Below are 21,898 nucleotides of genomic sequence, written 5' to 3'. Positions count from 1 at the left end.
GATTTCATTCTTGTGATTAATGTAGTTTCTCATTAAAATTTTCAATCAATCAATGTTACTAATCGTATGTTTCTTTGCTGGAAAAAAAAATCTATTTTCTTGGGCAAACCAAGTAACTTATATTTCACTAGGATATCAACTTTAGAAGTTAAGGTGTAAATTTAAACAATGAATTAAGTGCAATGTACTGGAAAACTCTTCATCAATAATTATCTGATAGGGCTCTCAGGCATCACCAACCCAAACGACTGTATTTCCTTTCTCAACTTCAGTGATCTCACAGTTTAACTTGTTGAGTCGTCCATCTAGTATAAACAGAGAGTCCTTGGAAGGTGTCATCAGATATTGTCCAAACAAGCCACTGTCCTGGATTTGCCTGTTCTTCCTGCTCCAAGGCCATTCTTCCGCCTTGAGTGGTTCCTTAAGGCTCTTCATCATCTTCACCTTCCCGGAGGAGAGCTCCACAAAGAGCACATCAGTTTGTGTGCTTGAGCTGCCGTAGATGTTGTACTGGTGGGCTTCGGTAAAGGAGGTCTGAAATGCCAGATCGGATAAGTGCAGATTCGTGTGGATATCGAAAGCCGCCTGTATTTCTCCTCTGATGGTAATGTACTGGACCCTTACGAGACCTTTCACGTCATTAATGCTGACGAGATAGTGCCCATCGGGAGAGACAAATGGAGTGCCTGTCACGTCACTATTGAATCCAATGACTGAGTCCGTTACACTGTCCACCACGAGCTGTGGAGGGATTGTTCCAGTGCTGTTGGGTTTGCAGCCGATAAAGTAGTACCCTCCCAAGTGCGTATATGCCAATGACTGAGGAATACACTTATAGTCTTTCAAGTTAATTGTCTTGATGTATGACATGGTCTCAAGATCAATTTTTTGTAATGCAGCTTCATCTTTATGAAGAATAAATCCAAACCTGAAAAGATAAGAAATGAAATGAGACAGGAAACTATAGAGGGGTTACCATAAAAAAAAAAAAATGCACTGTGGACAGGTAAAAAGCGCCATCTCAAGTCCAGGTGTTATCGGTCAGGCTATGCAGTAATTTGTGTCACAGTCAGGTTAGAATTACTTTAAATCGTGCTGGTCTCTTTCTTTCTGTAGGTCAAAGTTTCATTATAGCCAAACAATTATAAATCATGCTGTAGAAAGCAAAATAATTAAAAGTAATACATCTAGTTAATTAGAACAGCCAATTTTACTTTTACCAGAGAGGGTAGAAAAGTAAACATTATTTCGTATGTTTCTAAACCTTCTGACATGGAACAAGCTTGATTAACAGCTGTGGAAGTCAGCAAGAATGAAAGACTTGAATATATATCTATTTCATTCACTTCATTTACTTCCTGTATTGTGTTATGATTATCAAATAAATCTGACACGAAACTATTTTAGTGATTAGCCATTTCTTTCTCATTTTATTCTGCCTTAAAGGAATAACTCAAAAAATGCGGATCAATATTTTATTTATTTATTTATTTATTTATTTATTTATTTATTTATGGCATAGGACTATTAGACTTGTGTATATTACATTTTAGGATCACCTTGATTAGCTATCTCTATATTTAACATTTATTTTATTATACATTTTAAATGCAATTTACATTTTCTAACCTCACCATGCTTATATTGTTAATTGTTTTTAATGATGTACCTACATTGTGTTGGTTATCTTATACTAAACAATGATGAGCTTTGGAGAATTATGGTATTTTTCTATTAAAGTCAATATATTGAAAAAGAAATATTTTTCAACATGTTTAGTGACCTCTTTAGTTACTTCACTGTTTTTCAAAACATTTACCCTGAATACTAGCTGCAAATGACCAGAAGTCCCTGTGACAAGGATAAATATATTTTGTAACGCTGACCTATATCATTGGTGGCTTCTAGCAAAAATACGTAGGTTAAATAAGATAAAATGAGATAGAAACCAAAATTTAGATACAAAATTATACCCGAAATGGATATTGTTCAACAGAAATATGAAGAACTTTCATTTTTGACTTCTGTTAATAATAATGATTAAAGCACCTCCTAATATTTCAAAAAGCTCCATAAAAATAAATGTTGACAGTGCTCATAAATGAAAAAAAAAAGATGACTTTGTTGTATTAAGACAAAGCAAAACAAAATAAACACGACTTCTAAAGACAGCCAAATATGTTATTCTCACCTGTGCAGTTCATTTTCTGTATGTTGATTCCATGTAAAGAAAATGACCACTTGCATACATAATACAGAAATATGGTGCATTCAGGGTAATAGCTCCTTAAAATTTCAAATATAGGCATTCACAAAGTCAAAAATATAAGTAAATGTGTACCTTTACTGTCATAGAAAAAAGGTGAATGTTCTCAAAAATCGGTCTTATGTTGTAATTTTGTAAAGTAGGGAGTTATATAAGAACAAATATTTTGCTAAAATAGACATAAAATTGTAACTGCTTCTGTATTATTATATTACATATAGTTAGGAAACCATATTATAAGTTGAGTTGTATCTGAACATTTATGAAGAAATTGTTGTCATTGGAGAGTACCAATTCTTTTATACTAAAGAAAAATTACAATGTATACAGACTCTTTTAAAAAGATTTCTTAAATATTTATTAAACAACTACTAAACACAAAGCATTGGGAATATACTGGAGATCAACATTAATTTCCCTGCTTTCAATGAGTCTAGAAGTTTTAAGTGATAAACTGAAAAACCATTAGTGACTAATGCTTAATTATGGCATTACGGTATACTATTACTTAATTTAGTAACTGCTACTTTTTCTATTTTTACTTAAATGGAATAATCATTTTGAAAATAATATTTCTAGTGTAATTGGGAATGACATTTACCATTTCTGGCTGATATCCTGGAACTTTCTCTGTTCCTGTGTTCTTAATCTACTGTTTGCGTCCTTTTAGTAAATACAGCTCATACCATACCTATCCAGGATGGAATTTTGTCCTGATTTCAATGGTATGAAGAAACATTCATCTTAATCACTTCTAAATGTTCCCATTAAAGTATTAATGCCTGCCACAGGTTTTAAAGGCTACCTAAATATTAAAGATTAAAAAAAAAAAATCAAACTGAAAACTAAGTCGCATTTTTGTATGGCAGCATCAAAAATATAAAATTGTAAATTTTATTATCCACTCTTATACTGATCTTAATAAATAATTAACTCTGACTATTATAAATTGATGTTTTTTCCATTACTGGACAATCATTAATGATGCGTAAGTGTGCAGATGTGTGATTGTGTCTGATGTTATTTATGAAATTATGAATTACAATCGAAAATACAGTCTTCTGCTGTTTCACATTGTGTACTTGCTCAGAGGCAAAAGCAATAATATGCACATTTAATAAAGGCAACAAGCCAATCAAGTTTTGATATTTCAGTTCTCCCCTTAACCTTGAGTCTTCTTGTCCCTTTGGGCAATGGCTTTTGAATGCTAATGAAAAAGAATGAGACAAGCTTTAACTTGTCTCAAACTGTTTTAACTCTGATACTAAAGAATGCACTCAAGTTTCCTGTGATACACAATCAAACTTCTTTTAGAGGTAATTAAAATTTTAAAAAATAGGTTAAAAATGCAAAAGCTCCATGAGGGGTGATAAAATTACATCTATTTTGGCATCTGCGCTGTGTGTGCTGATGAAGAAATTGCAACTCATGGAAGCCAAGGACTTTACATAAGGCTACATATCTATTACATTGAAAACCGAATCATGAAACTAAATCAGCCTAGATTGAAAATGCTTACTCCATCTAAAACATCCTCCATAGTTCTAGTGGTCTAGTGACATGGAAGATGCAAGAGAACGCCTTCGATTTTTCACTGCTGATTTATTGGGTAGGAAATAGTGTCTGTAATTCAAAATTGCCCCTAGTACAGATTGAAATTCAGAAATCTCCCACTGTTCTTTAGTCTGTGATTAATATTTACGAGTCTCTCCACTTTCATGCCTACTTAGTATAATAAAATCCTGCATAGTACTAAGTTTAACATAGTTCGTCTAATATTTGCAGAATGTGTATAAGAAGTTCCAGGCTGTGAGAAATGAGAGAGTTAAAACTTACCCTTGAAATCTTTCTTTTTGTTGTTTTAACTAGGGAATTAATGCAACTAGGAAAGTGTGAGCTATGCACATGGCATTGTGTGGATTTGTTGTTACATTTGGTGAAGAGAGTTAGAGCAATCTTTTTTCTTTTCCAAATTATTTTCTTTTTCTGAATGTTTAGTCAATCTAGTTTATTATTATAAAATTTATAAAAAGGTTCAAGTTTGATTAGTGCTTTCATGCTTAAGGTAAGGTCCTGAAATGATTTATACACAGAGAACTCGTTTTAGGTGGAGTAAGCATTTTCGGTCTAGGCTGATTTAGTTTCATGATTCGGTTTTCAATATAATAGATATGTAGCCTTATGTAAAGTCCTTGACTTCCATGAGTTTCAATTTCTTCATCAGCAGGAAGAGGGTAAAAGTACTACCTTGCTACAAGGATGAGAGTAAATGTATGTTTATCACCAGCCAAACAGTAGATTCTTAATAAGTAGAACTTGTCAGTGATTTACATCTTAACTAGCATCATTTTCCCATTATGAATTAAATAAAATATTCCCTATGGCACAATAGGTCACTATAATCTATGAATGAGAAAAACAAAAACAAATTATCAATTTTTCTGGATACCTAGTGTTCTCTCAATGTTAAAAATAAACATAGTGTTATTCAAATGTGGCTAGATTTTTTTCCATTCGTGAATGCAACAGAGATCCCATTCATAATACGAATTCGCCTTTTCAATTTTGCTCTCGCTAGCACCAATAGGATCTATGCCCAGTCCACACCTATCCAGTCACCAAATACCTCACATAGTGAGGAATGACAGCTCGCTCTGTCTTCTTTACAGGTGCTGCTTTATTTCTTACCAAAGGCATGGATCGCTAGGCCACATGAACTTGAGCTCTGCGTAGATGACGGGATTTGAAACAGGTACCTATCGTACTCAAAATTTTTCAGTAAGAGTAACAGAGAATTTTGTGGCTGACGTTAAGACCTGTACATCAAAGACCATGAATAGTTGCAGTCAGAGTTTGCGCCATGGTAATTCAAGGCCTTGCAAAGGACGCTATTTGGCAGAGAGAGGAAAGAATATTTAGAATATTTAGATATTTAGATAGAAGTACGGTTGAAATGCCGTGAAGTCTAATGAAGAGTAACTGCTCAAAGACTTCCACCTCCCACAAGCCAGGTTACACTTTTTGCATTTGCATTATTATTGATATCCCCAAGTCTCTTACTCAGAGAGTTCCGGAATGGATCTGGTTACAGAGAGTCTCACAAAGCAGTTTCCCAGGCACTGTCACCCCAGAGCATCTTCCTTGTTGTTCTGCCCTCAAATCGATCACCTGAGGTGCCAGTGAAGGAATTGCATAATTGCAATTAATGGCCTTTACTAATTTGCCATGGTCAGTGCCACCACCATTGGTAGCTCGAAAGCTGGACTGAAAGAACCCAGTAATATTTGCGCAATAACCATTATTTCATCTCCTGAGTCTTACGGTAATACTCTGTGTCGCCAGAGTCTTCATAGATTCTCACTTGAACCGTTTTCTTTACTGCTGACTTGTAATATTTAACCAATGAGGGTGAATCCCCATACCGAAAGCTGGAAAGGTGGCCGTATGCTCCTCATCCAATCCTACGTCACCTCTTTTCTCAAATCCTATAATCTGCACTTCCTCAGCTTTTAAAACCAGTCTTTCCATGTATATCGATGGATGCAAATTGGAAGTGGGTGTATTTAAACGTAGGATTCACTAGCCACTCTATCCTGTTATGAAAGCAATATTGCTGCAATCCACGTCCAAAACAAAAGCATTCCCCAAAGACTTCCGATGTCTCCTTTACAGAAACCATATTCTTTGAAATAAAATTTCAGATCGAAAGAATTGGAACAGCCTTAGGAATTAGTTATATTCGAGATTTTACTTGCGAAAATGGAAATTTTACTTGTGATCAACTAGTTAGTGTTTCATAAATAAGAGCTGGCAGGATTATTAATATCTCGTTTTTCTAATTGCATTATACTTATCTCGTTTTTCCAATTGGAAGCTAAGAAATGCCGAACAGATAAGAAACTAAAGTTATAAATGCCCCCCTCATAATTAATTTATAAACCCCTACATACAATGGCTGCTATAATGACTTCTTCTGCTGTATTACAGCTGACAGAGTTTTCATAGACACAAACCATAAATCTGACATGAGCCATCATTCACCAGTTTATGAATTCTTTTATATTTAGTTGTTTTCTATTATCCTGGACTGACCCTTGTAAGAAAAGATTGAATGCTGTTTCTACCCAGCTACCAGAGGATTTCGTTTTTATCTGAACCTCACATAAAAAGCTCAGTAGAACACACCTGTTCCTAAATAGTGGTCACATTCATATTCGGTAGAGGGGAAGCACAGAGAAATAGAATTGATGCATTTAGTAAAGATTGATAACTAGAGTGAGGGCAGTTTCTGAATCGTCTATATTCTTAGAGGTGTTTGAGAAATGATAGTACTTTGAAGTTTTCCGTTTTCAAACATAGGTTGAAAAAGTTAAAATGCACCATAGGATGCCCTCCTACCTGACTTTTATAAGTATATTATAGAAAATCTATTTTAAAGATTTTAGCCACATTACTTCTCCCCTACTTTCATTTTTAGATTTTTTTTTTCTTAGAAAAAAGTCGAATGTGTTTCTTTACACTAAATTCTATTTCCTTCCTGCGCTGGTATTCTATTGTTCTGATATGTAGGAAATCTGATTCCTTTAAGGAAAATTGAGACGTGAAGGCGTAATTTAAGTCTGTCTGACAAAATTATTACAGTGTCCTAAGATATATCCTTTCTAGTGAATAATCAGGACATACAGAAGAAAATAGATTTATTAAGGATTCTGTGCACACCGTATACATACACCCCAACTTATAACGGTTCAGTGTAAGATTTTTCAACTTTACGGTGGTGCAAAAGCCATGGCAGTTAACAGAAACCATACTTTGATCTTTCTCAGGTTAGCAACAGCAGTACGATGCCCTCCCCCGATGCCGGCAGAAGCAGCAAACACTGCAGCTTCCAGACAGCCACTCAGCCGCAAGGGCAAATAACCGCTACTCTACGGTGAAATATTAAATATACTTTTGACTTAACAATATTTTTAACTTACTATGGGTTTATTGGGACCTAACCTCATTGTAAGTCAAAGACAAACTATATATATACAACAGACCATATCATAAATATCAAATTTTCTTTTTCTTTCTTTCTTTCTTTCTTTCTTTCTTTCTTTCTTTCTTTCTTTCTTTCTTTCTTTCTTTCTTTCTTTCTTTCTTTCTTTTGAGTAGCTTAAGAGCTTGTGGGGAGGGGGGAACTTTGCCCTATGATAGCATTTTAAAAGGTGGTTTGCTCTTAACTTGGTTTTGGAAAAACAAGATGAAAATCTGAAAATAGCAGCCTCCCTGATCTTAGTTTTCTGATTAGGATGTGTTTTACATAAGATTGACAAAAATCAGCAGTGATATAGCATACATGAGTTAGTAATTAGAAGAATGAGAAATAATTTTGAGTACAGAAGTGAATATAAGAAAAGACATGAGAGAGATGATCTCTCTCTGCCATAGGAGGACAAACAAGAAGACAACTATCTGCAAACTAGTACCTGGTCCTCACCAGAATCCAAGAATGCTAACAGCTCGATCATTGGTTTCCCAGCCTCTATAACTGTGAGAAATAAAGGTCTGGTGTTTAATCCACCCAGTCCACGGTATTTTGTTAAATTAGTGGAACTAACTTTCTAACTAAGTTAGAAATCATGTAGTTAAAGTTATGCACGTGATTGATACTATTTGTTGTTGTTGTTGTTATTATTATTATTATTATTAATTATCATCATCACTATTATACTCTTTCTTCCAGACAGGTGAAAGCTATGTAACTATTGCTTAACAGGATAAGGGTTTATAACACATGTTTAGAAATGTATCTGGGTTTGGTATTTAATAAATGTTATTTTTCTATATGCTGTTCTTGGGTATGTAAGAGTAAGGGAAAGGGAGTGTTTGTTTTGTTTTGTTCACATTTTTCACTTATATAAATGACAATATTGTATATCGCTCATATTGTATCTTACCATTTTCTTTCAACTCTGCATTTTAAAGATATAGTCATGTTGCTCTGTGTATATTTACTTTATTGCTTTATAGTTATTCATAGGAATCTATATTTATGATTCACCATATTTTACTTTATGGCTTCCTCAATAATGAGTATATTCATGAGGCTTGAGTCAGCTGATGGGTGTCGGTTGGTGGCTGACCTCAGCAAGAAAGCCTGGGATGGATGGGCCCCTCTCTTTTAGTGTGGTTTTCTATTCTCAGGGATGCTACAGGAACCTGCTCATGAGGTGACTGCAGAATTCCAAAACAGAAAGCTCTACAAAGTCAAATCTCTTCTTGTCTCATGTTTGCTTCTGTCTTACATAGAAAAAGTCAAATGGCCAAGCCTAGGGTCAGCGTGGGAGCGGACTACCCAATGGCACTGACATTGAGAGATATTGGAGTATTAGTGGAATAGAATAAAGGTTTCGGACTCATTTTATATGTGAAAATTAAAGATATAATAAAAGTAGTATTTCACATTAGTAGAGAGTAGATCTTAAAAGTTCTCATCACAAGAAAACTATTTATAGCTGTACGGGAATGGATGTTAACTAGAGTTATTGTGGTGATCATTTGCAATATATACAGATAACATCATTATGTTGTACACCTGAAATGAATATAATGTTATATGTCCATTGTACCTCAATTAAATAATCGAAATCAAAATTTTAATTAATGGTTGAACTAACACTAAATAACAGCAAAAAAGGGTAAAAAATGCTGATGTCTAACTTAAGATAACCCTGATAATATAAAAAATGTGCCTTTAGAGATTTTCTGAGTCTATCATAATCTAAGAGGTATGCTTCCAGAATCATTGGTATAATTTCAATATATAGTTCAAAAGGATCATTTATTTATCTTGGGAATATCAGCCAGATGTTCTAAGTCTTTTTACCTCTTATATATATGAAGACAACCTAGATAATTATCTAATATGTCTAAGACTCATTGGTTAAACTCATCGAAAATGGAAGGCAAAAGTGTTACAGGTTGGGAAGCAACGAAAGCAAGAATATTGACTGAAAATTTATTTATTTCTACTGAACAGATTTATTTTCTTCCCTTAAATATTGGTATGAATTCTAATGTCAGAAAAGAATATTCCAATTCAGTTTCCTGATGATTGTATAGTGAAAAAGTATTTTTCGAAGTCAGAAGATTTGAGTACTAGTCTCCTATGTACTAGTTTGTGACATTTTGAATGTTACCTTATCTGAGTTTTGGTTCTTTTCTTTGTTATATTTTCTAATAATGGATAACCAGTGAAAATTAGAGAAATACATGTGCGAAGTCTGATATATCGTAGGTGCTTAGGAAAGTACAGCTATTATCATTAACGATAATTGCAAGATGTCAAGCAACATATTAACATTACAAATAATGCAAATATCTGTCACTATTTTATTATTTTTAAGAATTTAGATCATTTCCCTGAAAAAAAAAAAAAAAAGATCAACACCTTTAAGAGCTACAGTTTTTCCCCTCTGCGGGTTTTCTTATCTGTTCATTTTGTTCTGAGACTCACTTAGCTGTTTTGGCTTTAAAATCATTTCTATCTTTTACCTACTCAAAGATACAGGTTGCATTATGGTGGCTAAATATCTAGCATTTCTGAGGACCAGCTGCTAATTTGTTTTGAGGTTATTCTTTAATTTATGTCTACATGGGTGGCTGAGTGATGGATGGCCTACACAGATCATTTCTTTATGCAGAGAACTTAGCACCCAGACATTTAGAAATGCTGTATGGTGAAATAGTTTTGCTTAGCACATTTAAGCGTATGAGCCTATGTTTACTTTGAGCCTAAGTTTACATCTTTATTATTGATGAGTTTTTTTTGATGCCAATCCGTCAGCATCAATCTATGGAATAACAAGTGTTTTTCTCTAAAGTTTAATGATCTAGTACAATATATGATCGTATTAATATTCTTCCAGGAGAAAAATTTTAAAAGGTTCGTCTGATCGTAGGGTCATTAAATGTTGATCCTTTTTTTCTGATGACTATGAAAGATTAAGTGTGTTGTCCAGCTGCCATGGCTAATTAGAATAAACATCAATTTAGAAAATTGACAGAGCCAATGACTTGTCACTTAACTCTTTAAATTGCTTTGTGCTATTAACAATTTAAATTGTCATATTTCTCACAAGCTTTTTCTGGTTTTTGATTTTTTTTTTCTACTGAAGTTTTTATTCCTTTATTATCCGGTCATTTTATTTCAAACAGGATTGAAATCATTATCTATTCTCTCATCATGTTGTACCTTTAGTTATATACAAAGTGTGGATTCGCTTACACTTTCCTTCTGAATTAATTTCTGTGACTTTTAAAGATAATCTTCAGGAAACCATACCTATCTGCAGTGCCCTTTCTAGTGTGTATAAATTGCGTATTTTCCAGATCTACTTTCAAAAAGTAATTACTTTTAATATTCAGTATATTAAAGTCTGTACATTGGACAGCATCTCTTTTTATGTTGTTTATTTAACAAGCATAAATAATACTATTTTAAAGTTCAGTAGTAGTCTGGTTCTGAAGCAGAACATCTATTAAATATGCATTTAACTGGTCTGTTTGTTGTAACACTAGCGAATTTTGCTCAAAAACTAACAATACTTAGTGGTGATTCAAATTGAATGAACTTCTCTATCATGTAATGAAGCCTTCTATAAAATAATTCTCGTGCCTTATTTCATACTATTTTTCAATAATGCCACCCTATACCCCAGCTATGATTATAGAGTTACTTATTTCTCTAATGTGTTTCACCCTTTCTCAACTTTTTCATTTCCTCTTCTTATGGTATCCTATTCAGAAAGTGACCCTGGTACTAGAAATATGTCACTGAATGTGGAATGGTCACTTTCTTGAGGAGTTTGTAGTCTAGGATTAATAATGCACGCCTAGGCACAAGGCTTTCTGGCTTCAAATCCACACACTGACTGCGTAGCGCTTGATCTAGTTTCCTCGTCTGTAAAATGGGAATAGTGATATATCTGTTCATAAGGGCTTTGTGAGGACTCAATTAATTCCTGTAACACAAACAAAAGTAACACTCACTGACGTATATGTTTGCTAAATAAACATTTAGAAATGACACTAAAGAACACACGAGTTACTTTAATACAATGTAGTGAGTGTTAGGCATGAAATTCCATTAGAAAATGAACAGTTTGCACAGACTGGTGGAGAGTATAAAAGCCTATCTGTAGGAATTAAAGTCAATGTGGGGAAATGGCGATCAGTTAAAGAAGGGTGGAAAAAAAGTACATTTCAAACACAGAGAACGAAATAAGCAACATGGTCTGTAACAGCAAGTACAAGTTGCCTTATATTACGCTAGTGCAATGTGTAAAGCAGAGATATTTATTTCATTCTCTTTCTAGGCCCCTTGAGAGGCAAGCCTTGGGCCCACAGATCTGCAGTACTTGTAGTCTCTGTTGCAGAGGTATACACAGAAGAGACGCTCATCATCTCATACATTAATTCTGTGATACCTTCCCCGACTTCTTTCGAACACTCTTCTGAATCACATTTCAATCTTCTTCAGGGAGAGCTTCGGATAACGTGCACACAGAATCCCTCAAAAGGAGGGGATCTAGATTGCTGCTTGTTGCCAATGGCATTGAAGACACGTTCTCGTTCTAGCACTGGTCATATTTTTTTCACACCGTATGGCCTCTTTGCTCTTTACTCAGCCTCCTCTGTTCTTCTATCTAAATCAGATATATTTGCCTACGCACGTGAAACATAGTTTTTCTAACTTTATCAAGTATTTTTGTATAGCATTCTTTAAATCTGGAAGTTAAAAAAAGAAAGAAAGAAAGAAAATGCAGTGGGAAAAGGAGGAAAAGCACCCGAAAACAAAAATGAAAATACTCCTAAAGGGAAGAGGGTAAGACACTGAATACTGATTAGTTCTTAGTACCTTGTCCTTGATGAATCATGTCCTGAGACTTGGACTTCGACATTAGCTTCCTGACTCTTCTCCACCTCGGTCCTCTTAGAATGTAATATCTACAACCACCACAGAGACACCTTCCCAAGGCAGATCAGATCCAATCCCATCTCGTATCAAAACATTTAATGGCTTCTATCACACTCACAATGACAGGCGACGACTGCGCCTCCTTTTCAGACTGGATCTCCTACCACTAAATCTGTTCCTCAAACGTGCCAGAAGATTTCTATTCGATAACTTTTCATCCACAGTTACCTCTATCTAAAACACTTGGCTTGGAATTAGAGACGTAATCCTGAATTCTGTTCTCTAATTTGAGAACTACTTAGTAAGATTCTGCTCAGCCTCAGCAGGCTCTTCTCTGGTAGGCATTATGTAATTTTTATATTTCATTCTCTGTCAATGTCTATTAATTCTTTGTTTGAAGGATTATTGAGAACACTGTAAATGTTACACATTAAATTCACAGTAGACTACCTGGCACAAAATTATAAAGAACATCTATTACTATTATTGCTGTTCTAATGGGATTCATGAGATTTCTGAACAAGAAAACTAGTTTTCCCTTCTGAGCTAATGAGACACATATTAGGAGTCCAGAAGCAATTTTCTTATTTAGATTGCTTAGGCTGTTTCAGAAACCAGATAGGTTTGGAATGACCCCAGAGACAGTGAAGCTCAGAATCCCAGGGGGTCTAACGCTGAAGTGTGGGGGTACCGAAGGGCCGAGGAACTAACTGAGGGAGTCTGAGCATCAAGAGCAGGCACTATGGCTGCCTACAGTGCTTGCCCTTGAATGCCTCCAGCTGACTATGACGACAACAGAAAAATGTGATATGAGCATTCCCTTCATGATACCTAAATGCTACTTTTCAAAGTGCCCTAGGGAGTTTTTTTTTTTTTTTTTTTTCCTGAAATAAAACATACCATAATGCAACACATTTGTGTTTTTGTTTTTGTTTTGTTTTTTGTTTTTTTTTGTTTTAAGCGTATGAAAGAGGCCACACTGTTGCCTTGGAAAGGACCTATGGACTGAAAACACATTATAGAGTATTATAGTCTGACCACAGCTTCACTCATCTCTTTGGAAAAGCATGTATATTGCATTTATTACCTCATACCTTTTAAAGCTGTTTATGGAGACCACGAGGAAAAATAATTTTTTTCTGTTCCTTTTAGTTTGCTATAAATTCAGAAACAATTTTGCTTGAACAGCTGATCTGTAAATTAATAATGACTATAACTTTTTCTCACCGTGGTATATCAAGTGCTTCCTTTGAGTTTAAAAATTGATGAGGCTCAAACTTCATTTATTTAAATGAAACAGATTTCAAAGGCATATGGGGCAATCACCACTTCCCTCATATGGAAAGTTATTTCCAGAATCATGTCTTGACTGGTAGTAAATAAATAGATGATAGATATATAAATAAATAGATAGGACTCAGTATGCTGATGAGATTTTGTAAGTGTATATCAAATTTTGAAGTTAAAAAGTGGCAGAATACTATTTTGGATCTTGGCGGATACGTGCTTTTCAAATGAGTTTAAGTTTAAAGAAATTTAAAAATGCAAAAAAGTTATATGGCATTAGAAGGTTTATCTAAATTTGATTTTGGGGGGTATTTTTAGGGGCACACACTAAAGTTAGAGGGAAACTATAACTAAGAAAGAAAATTTTTCTGTAGCATTAAGTGTTTCTATATTGACTTAATTTTTAAATTTTCCATATTTAGATATTAACTGTATCAAGGTATGTCAAATACAAAAATGCAAAGACTCCGGGCTGTGTCTGAAACTGATTGAATGTGAAGAAACAGGTTGAGCCTAGACGTTATTTGTAATTAAGGGTATACCTGGCAACGTGGTAAATTGAGCTGTATTATAGGTATCATATACCTTTGAGTGATTATGTGTTATACTTTAATAGCTATTCATTGCTCAAGAAATTCCTGTTCCAAAAAACATTTTCCTCTATTGAGAGGATGATTAACACGTGGTTGTTCTGACATCATATCAGAAGGTATGAGAATAGCACAGAGCCACCAGCTCCAGTGTGAGGCTGTCTTAAAACTTTAGAGTTTGCTTTGGACTGGAGGGACTTTGGACTTTTACAGATAAAAATCTTGAAACATAGTGAGATGAAAGGATATACCTGAAGTCACACAGCTCACTTATTGAAGATCTTGGATTAGAACTTTCGTTCTTAAAAATCTGTTCTCTAGAGAGTGCGATGGTCATTAGCACAGCTTAAAATTATGGTGAGGAATATTTTTTATTTTTCATATTTAAATTAGCACATATAGAGAAAAAAATTAACTATTTAAGAACCGATTGAAAATTCTAAACTAACAAAAAGTGCCCCCAAAACATACTTAAAGAAAAAAATGTACCATCTTCTAGGTAGTATCTCATTTTGTACTACTTGCTTAATATTATTTATGTTGTATAACTCATAAACATTCTTTAAGTCTATATATTTTTCACTATATGAGATCAAAGTTTGCTAAAATTAACTATATATGATAATTCTATTCAAAAAACATTTATTTAACAACCATTGTCTATTAGGTACTTCCCTGAGCAAACTGCTTAAGAAAATTTTAATACTTTACCATGAGAAGATTAATATCTAGAGAGTGCTACAGATACATATAGAGGATGCTAGAGGAAAAAGTCTTAAAAAAGTCTTAACTGACACGATTCGATGTGGGTTTTAACAAAAGACAGAATCTTGTAAGCATGAAAAAGGTGAAGAGATTAAGAAGTATGAATTGGTAGTTACAAAGTAGACATGAGTATGTAAAGTACAGCATAGGGAATATAGTCTATAATACTGTAATAACTGTATTGTGTCAGATGGGTACTAGATTTATTGGGGTGATCACTTTGTAAGTTATATGAACTTCTAATCACTATGTTGTACACTTGAAACTAGTATAATATTATATGTCAACTATAATTTAAAGATAAAAAAATTATTAAAAAAATAAGAAGAATGGAGTTTCACTAAAGGCAAGGAGAAAATGCCAGTAAAAATTTGTGAATGTAGGGAAATTTAACTCAAATATCTGTCTATAACAGTGAGATAATGTTGAAGCAATTGAAGTAATTCTCTGAGCCCATATGGCCATTTGAGGTTTTTCACATTTATCTTAAGTGGGCCATTGATGGTAAAAATATCCCATTCAACAAAAGAATTTTATCTAAAATCTTTTATATGCTATATTTCAATTTCTCCTTTTATTGCTTGCTGTTGATAAAAAAAATTAAGCTGCCTAATTAGCATCTTCTATGGCTACAGAATGGTATTTTACAATGTCCCACGGAAAAACAATTATTTATAAAAGTCTAAAAGGCACCAAAGATTATTTTTCGGTACTCTAATTCATAAATCTAAATGAACAAAAGGAAATTAAATCGACTTAAAGTATATCATTACTGAACATGGATTCAAAATAAAATTTAATCAATGAATCTAATGTAATGAATTTACTGTAATCCAGATGATTGAATGTTTTACAGAATATTTAACTATAATATGAAAAATAACATTTTGAAATAGACTAGCAATCTACTCTGATATAATAGATTAGAAACCAAAGTCTAATTTATAGCTATTCTATTTTACAGTCTATATTGCATGCTTTTTATAGCCTATGCTAATATTCTTTGATAGCGAGGACAAATATTTTTGATAACCATTTTAACACATGGGTAGCTATGAAGGAGGTTCTTAGATGATGATAAAAATAAGGAATGAGCATGGGTTTTTATTCTACTGGAAATAATTTAAGCATTGAAAATATCAGAACATAGCAGTATCCAATTATTATAAAGCACACATTCTAATCAATATGCTTTAATGGATTCAATGTCCTATAAATGATATGCTATTTTCTGCACCTCAACAATGGACATCTCTTACAAGACTGTTTATAAAACTAATTTCAGAAATATAATAGTTTTGACATCTCTCCACAAAACACAAACACAAGGTTACTAAGGAAGCCAAGTAAAGCCAAATTTTAAACAGAGGTGAGCATGTGTATGTGTGTTGGGGGTGTGGGTGAACTGGGGGCGTGGAGCGGCCACACAGCAAAGTGTTTAGGAGCATCAGCCACAGCACTGCAACGAGACAATGCCCGTTTCACAACTCAGCTTCACAACTCACTATCTGCATGACACTGAGTAAACCATTTCATTTCTCTGTAAGTTTGTCTCCTAATTCATGAAATGGGAACAGTATGATCGTTATGTTTAATAATAAGTTAAAACATGCCAAAGATAAAACATTGCACAGATTAAACATTTCATAAAGATCAGTTATTTGTAAAGTGATCTTAAAAATATCTGCCAACTGATAGGTTATAGGCACCAGCCAGTTAGAAGGCATGATAATGTGATACCTGCTTAATATAAGCCCTGATTATTTACCACACATACATATATATGCCTATGTAAAATACATGTGCATGCATGGTGATGTGAAATTGATCAACACTTCCAAATCTGTGCTACTCAAAAATTATTATATATGCACCAACTATAGAGATATCTTTTTGTGCATCTCAGGATTATGTTAGGTAAGTTCTCCAAGTGAGTTAGCTCTGAAGGAGGCATTCACTCATGCCATGGCTGACATATTTTCTATAAGTCACCAAAGATGGATTATTGCCAATATCAGAATCTGCAGGTCCTGACAGAAACAGGCAATGCCAAACAACATAATATCTGCTAATATTATTGGAATCCTAGAGAAGAGTAAGAGGAAGGTCAGCTTACAACAACAAGGTAACTTTCAATTTCATTTTTCCTTTTTAAGCAGAAAAGAGAATACACACAATATTCCATAGGAAGCACTAAAAATGAACATGTCACCATTGAGCATATAAGGGATTCATCAACATACAGATCTTTGTTTTTCTTTTTCTGTTTTTGCAGAGAACACAAGGAGAGTAACCTGCTGATGAAGTGTTTATTTTCCCCTACATCTACAGAAAATATCCAATGACCTCATTTTCCAACTAAATGGGGTCTGTCTTGTTTTCCTTGTGATGTTCTGAGCTTCCCAACGTACATCTACCATGTCGGTGATTTGCTCATTCCATTCAAAACACTGACCTGCCTCTGGGTCTGCCAGACATCACATCTCAGTGACTCCTTCTTTTAGAGGTTTTTGTTTTTACCACATTTTCCTTTCAGCCTTGAGGTAATAAAGGTCTTTATCATGGCTGTGATTTTGACCATTAATGATGTTTTACCTCAAAGGGTCTGAGAGGAATTACGCTATAGATTGAGATTCACAGTGGCATACATCTAACATAATAGAAATAACTGGGAGAGTTTATTTTATTAATTTGTTTTGAATACATACTGATATTCCTAGTAGACCAAGTAATAAATTTTGAGAGTATTCAAACATTTACCTGCCTGATGCTTATTAGATAACAAGCATGCAAGTTTATCATTCGATAACTTTGATACTGACATTAAAAAAGATTTCCAGTAGTCTATTTGACAGGTATTTATTTAGAATTCTTCCATGTCATCTTTATTACAGGATTTTTTTTCCTCTAAATATTTCTGGCTATAGATAAGGCACTCGATAGAGCTCACCATGGGAGTGTGTGAGTCATCAGTACTCGTGATTGACAAAAAAACAAAAAAAAACACACACAAAAACTATCCTTGGTTTTGAACCTCTTTCTATATCATGTTTGCTGAGGAATATAACTTGCTTTCTCTTCAGCACCAATATTAAAATTGCAAATTAAAGCAAACAAATAAATAAGACCTCCTGAACTTTATAAGTTATTTAATAAATATACTGAATGTCAATGGCAGATGATATTGTTCTTCATTGTGTTGAAATTTGATTTAATTCCACTTTAAAAAAGAAATATACTCTTTGGAGAAATACTAGCTGGCCAATTATTCAACATTGAAGTAAACTAGGTTGATACAAATTAAAACTGAGAAACCTAATGAAATATCCGTTACAATATAGATTGCTTTGAGCCAGAAAAAAAAAAAATCACCAAGTAAAGGTCTCTAGAGCCTTTTCAAAGTAACATAAAAGACATAATTCTCAAACAAACAATCCAGGAGATTTATAATGAAATCTACCTGAGAAAAAAAGTAGATTCTCTAAACCTTAGAAGGATTATAATATTCCCAGGGTCCAGGTTTTGTTCAATCACAAGTTTCAGTCTAATCTTAAATAAACTATAAAGTTTTCCTTTGACGAAACCTAGTAAGTTTTCTCAGCAGTTAGAGAAAATGTGTATTCGTGTAAGCCATAGAGATAGATGCTCTGACCGAAGCGGCCCCATCATTAACTGTTATAATTTAAGAGACTCTGAGAAAACTTCTACAGACGGCAATCCTGCACATTTGGTGTTACTCTTGAGCTGACTCCAGTGATCCAAATAGCTCCAAACTGAGCTGTCCCCATATGTTTCACATGTGGCTGACAAGTGGCAGCTCCTTGTCTCCATGGCACTATGGCCATGGAGAAGGTGTCAGTAAGCTGTCAACTGACACTTGGCTCACTGCATTTTTTTCTTTTGTGCAGAATTATCAGGCCTGGCAGACATTCAGAGGAACATTACAATGTGCTTTCTGGGTTTTGTTTTGTTTTGAGGGTGGGGGAAGAGCAGTCTGAATTGGGTTATAAGGTCCCCGTTTGTGGAACGTCACCTCAGCCACTGGACTCACTTAGCTGGCCATGAATCTGTTCCAAGCTCCTGTCTTCACAGCCATCTGCCAGGCCCTGACCCCAAGGGCAGGGGCCACGGCATCGCCAGCCCAGTCTGCCCTTGAGAAGAGCCCTGTTCTCCAGGAACTGCATTATTTTTAGACAAATATGTACTGAGTGCTAATTAGTATAATCACAATAGGAGATATGGGGGGAGGGGAATGTATTATCCCAAGAGAAAAAGAAAATAGCATTTGTTATTTTGTGCTAGGAACTGGGCAATATCCTGCAATCAACTCAGAAGAGTGTGTAGTGGGATATATGTGTATTTTAGACAAAAGAAAACCTAATCTTAAATTCTTTCACTTGTAAATAATAGGATAATCAGTTCCAATCTTTTCTTAAAACCAAAAGGAATTTGGGGACTCCTACAGGTAGAAACACTAGAAACAGATCCACTAATACCTCAAATTTGGTCTACAAAATGTAACCATAACTATTTTTTTTTTCTTAAACTATAGGCTCTGCCATCATCTATCTTGTTTTTGGATCGAGCTTCACGTGCTGTGAACATAACTGCTGTAGGTCTAGATCATCTAGGCCAGCATCCATGAAATGTCAGTCTCTTTCCTAAAGTCTCAGCAAAAGGCTCATTGCAATACATGGGTTCTGAGTGGATGACGTGCCCATGTCTGAACTTATTACGGCTAGAGAGACTCTGGGGAACTATTCTATGTTTCTACCAAGTGTGCTACCTCCTCAATTCTTAAATAAAAAAAGGTTATGCAAAAAATATGGACCTTAGAAGGTGGTGGGGAGAATCCTCAATAGACATGTTTTTAAATGCCCTTTCCATAGTTTAATTTACTTAGAATCACACTGGAGTAAGTGGTAGACACTGAATTTGTATCTATATCCTTAGAGTTCTAAAGCACGAGTTTTTTTTTTTTTAATTTTTATTATTAGTTTCAAGTATACAGTATATTGGTTAGATATCTATGTAGTTCATACAATGATCCTCCCAATTTCTCCCTCCCTCCCCTGACTCTCTACCTAGCCGTCATAATAATGCTAACTGCATTTCCTCTGCCATGCTCCCCATCCCTGTGACCATCTGTCAATTACTGATGGGTACTTCTTTAACCCTTCACCCCTATCTCCCATCACGATTATCTTCTTTATTTGTGAGTCTGTTTTTGATTACTTTGTTGTTTTTGTTCCTTAGACTCTGCATACAAGTGAAATCATATGGTATTTATCTATGACTTATTTTGCTCAGCATAATAACCTCTAGCTTCATCCATATCATTGTGGATGGTAAGATTTCATGTTTTTAATGGCTGAGTAATACTTCATTGTATATATGGACCATAACTTCTTTATCCAATCGACTGTTGATGGGCATTTAGGTGGCTTCCATATCTTGGCTATTGTAAATTGTGCTGCCATGAATATTGGAGTGCATAGATCTTTACGAGTTATTGTTTAGGTTTTCTTTGGATAAATACCCAGAATGCAATTGCTGGGTCAAAAGGTATATCCATTTTAAATTTTTTGAGAAATCTTCAGACTGTTTTCCATAGCGGCTGTACCAATTTGCAATTTCACCAGCAGTATATGAGGTTTCCCTTTTCTCTACATCCTCGCCAACACTTGTCCTTTGATTAATTATTGATAGTCATTCTGAAAGGTCTGAGGTGATATCTCATTGGGGTTTTAATTAGCGTTTCTTTGATGACTAGTGACCTTGAGCATCTTTTCATATGTCTTTTGGCCATCTGTATTTTGTGTTTGGAGAAGTATCTGTTCAGGTCTTCTGTTCATTTTTTTTTAATTGAATTGTTTTTTTTGTTGTTGTTGTTGAGTTGTATGAGTTCTCTATATATTTTGGATATTAACCTCTTATGAGGTGTATCATAAGCGAATATCTTATCCCATTCAGTCAGTTGTTTTTTTTTGTTTTGTTGATGGTTTCTTTTGCTGTGCAAAACCTTTTAAGTTTGATGTAGTCCCATTCATTTATTTTTTCTTTTATTTCCTTTTCCCGAGGAAATATAATATGTTCAAAAAGAAATTACTAGTAGCAATATCAGAGAGATTACTGCCTATGTTTTCTTCCAGAAGTTTTATAGTTTCAGGTCTTAAATTTAAGTCTTTAATCCATTTTGAGTCTATTCTTATATACAATGTAAGAAGAAGGTCCAGTTTCTTTCCTTTTTTTTTTTTTGCATGTATCTGTCTAATTTTCCCAACATGAGTTATTAAAGAGACTGTCTTTACCCCATTGTATATTCTTGCCTCTTTTGTCATATATTAAGTGAGCATGTAGGAGTGGCTTTCATTTATGGGCTCTCTATTCTGCTCCATTGGTCAATGTATCTATTTAATGTCAGTACCATGAGCTCTTTTATAAAAATTGTTTCTTGATGTTTATTAAACTATAGTGAGATTTGTATTGCACTATAGGAAAGTAAGGCAAAATCTGTCTTCAGTTCCTGCTGGAAGCTATAATGTTGTTTGGCATATGAATGGTTGATGCTTAATACAATCATATTAAATAAATAAGTGATGTTTAGTAACAATCGATGTGAGGTTAAATGCCCTTAATAAGAAATAAATTTTGAAGACAGTGCTATAATAAATGACACAGAAATAGAAAAAGTTGCATGAATTAGAGTGCATTTGAGTGTGGCCAAGATGATTGATATGAATAAAGATATCTAAATCAATCAGAAAGAGCAGTTTAGACAAAATAAATAGTTAAGTGGAAGCTGAAAAGTATTGGGGCTACTCAGATTTACTGGTTAGTTTTAGGAGCTGAGGTTGCTAAAGAAGGTGGGCTAAATGTAATTTGGACTTAATTTATATGCAATAGCAAATATGTATGTATGTATGTATGTATGTATGTATGTATGTATGTATGTATGTATAGTCTTTCCAATGCAGTTGTATCACCACAGCTATAAATTTAAAAAGAGGAATCCAGTAGTTCGTA

General features: G+C 34.2%; 1 protein-coding gene across 5 annotated transcripts in view; it reads right to left on the bottom strand.

Annotated features, from left to right (window-relative positions):
- Positions 1–217: 217 nt before the first annotated feature.
- The window catches only part of FSTL5 (follistatin like 5), a 798,802-nt gene continuing 777,121 nt past the window's right edge, over positions 218–21,898 (bottom strand). For all 5 annotated transcript variants that reach the window (XM_036233987.1, XM_036233990.1, XM_036233989.1 and 2 more), the window contains one exon: positions 218–928. In XM_036233987.1, coding sequence (XP_036089880.1) covers positions 226–928 — 703 coding nt within the window. In that variant the 3' untranslated portion in view covers positions 218–225. The remainder of the gene's footprint in view (positions 929–21,898) is intronic.

This window comes from Rousettus aegyptiacus, unplaced genomic scaffold (genome assembly GCF_014176215.1).
Source record: "Rousettus aegyptiacus isolate mRouAeg1 unplaced genomic scaffold, mRouAeg1.p scaffold_m13_p_16, whole genome shotgun sequence".
Lineage (NCBI taxonomy): Eukaryota > Metazoa > Chordata > Mammalia > Chiroptera > Pteropodidae > Rousettus > Rousettus aegyptiacus.
The sequence above is the reverse complement of the archived record's forward strand: the minus strand, read 5'-3'. Positions and strand labels throughout refer to the sequence as shown.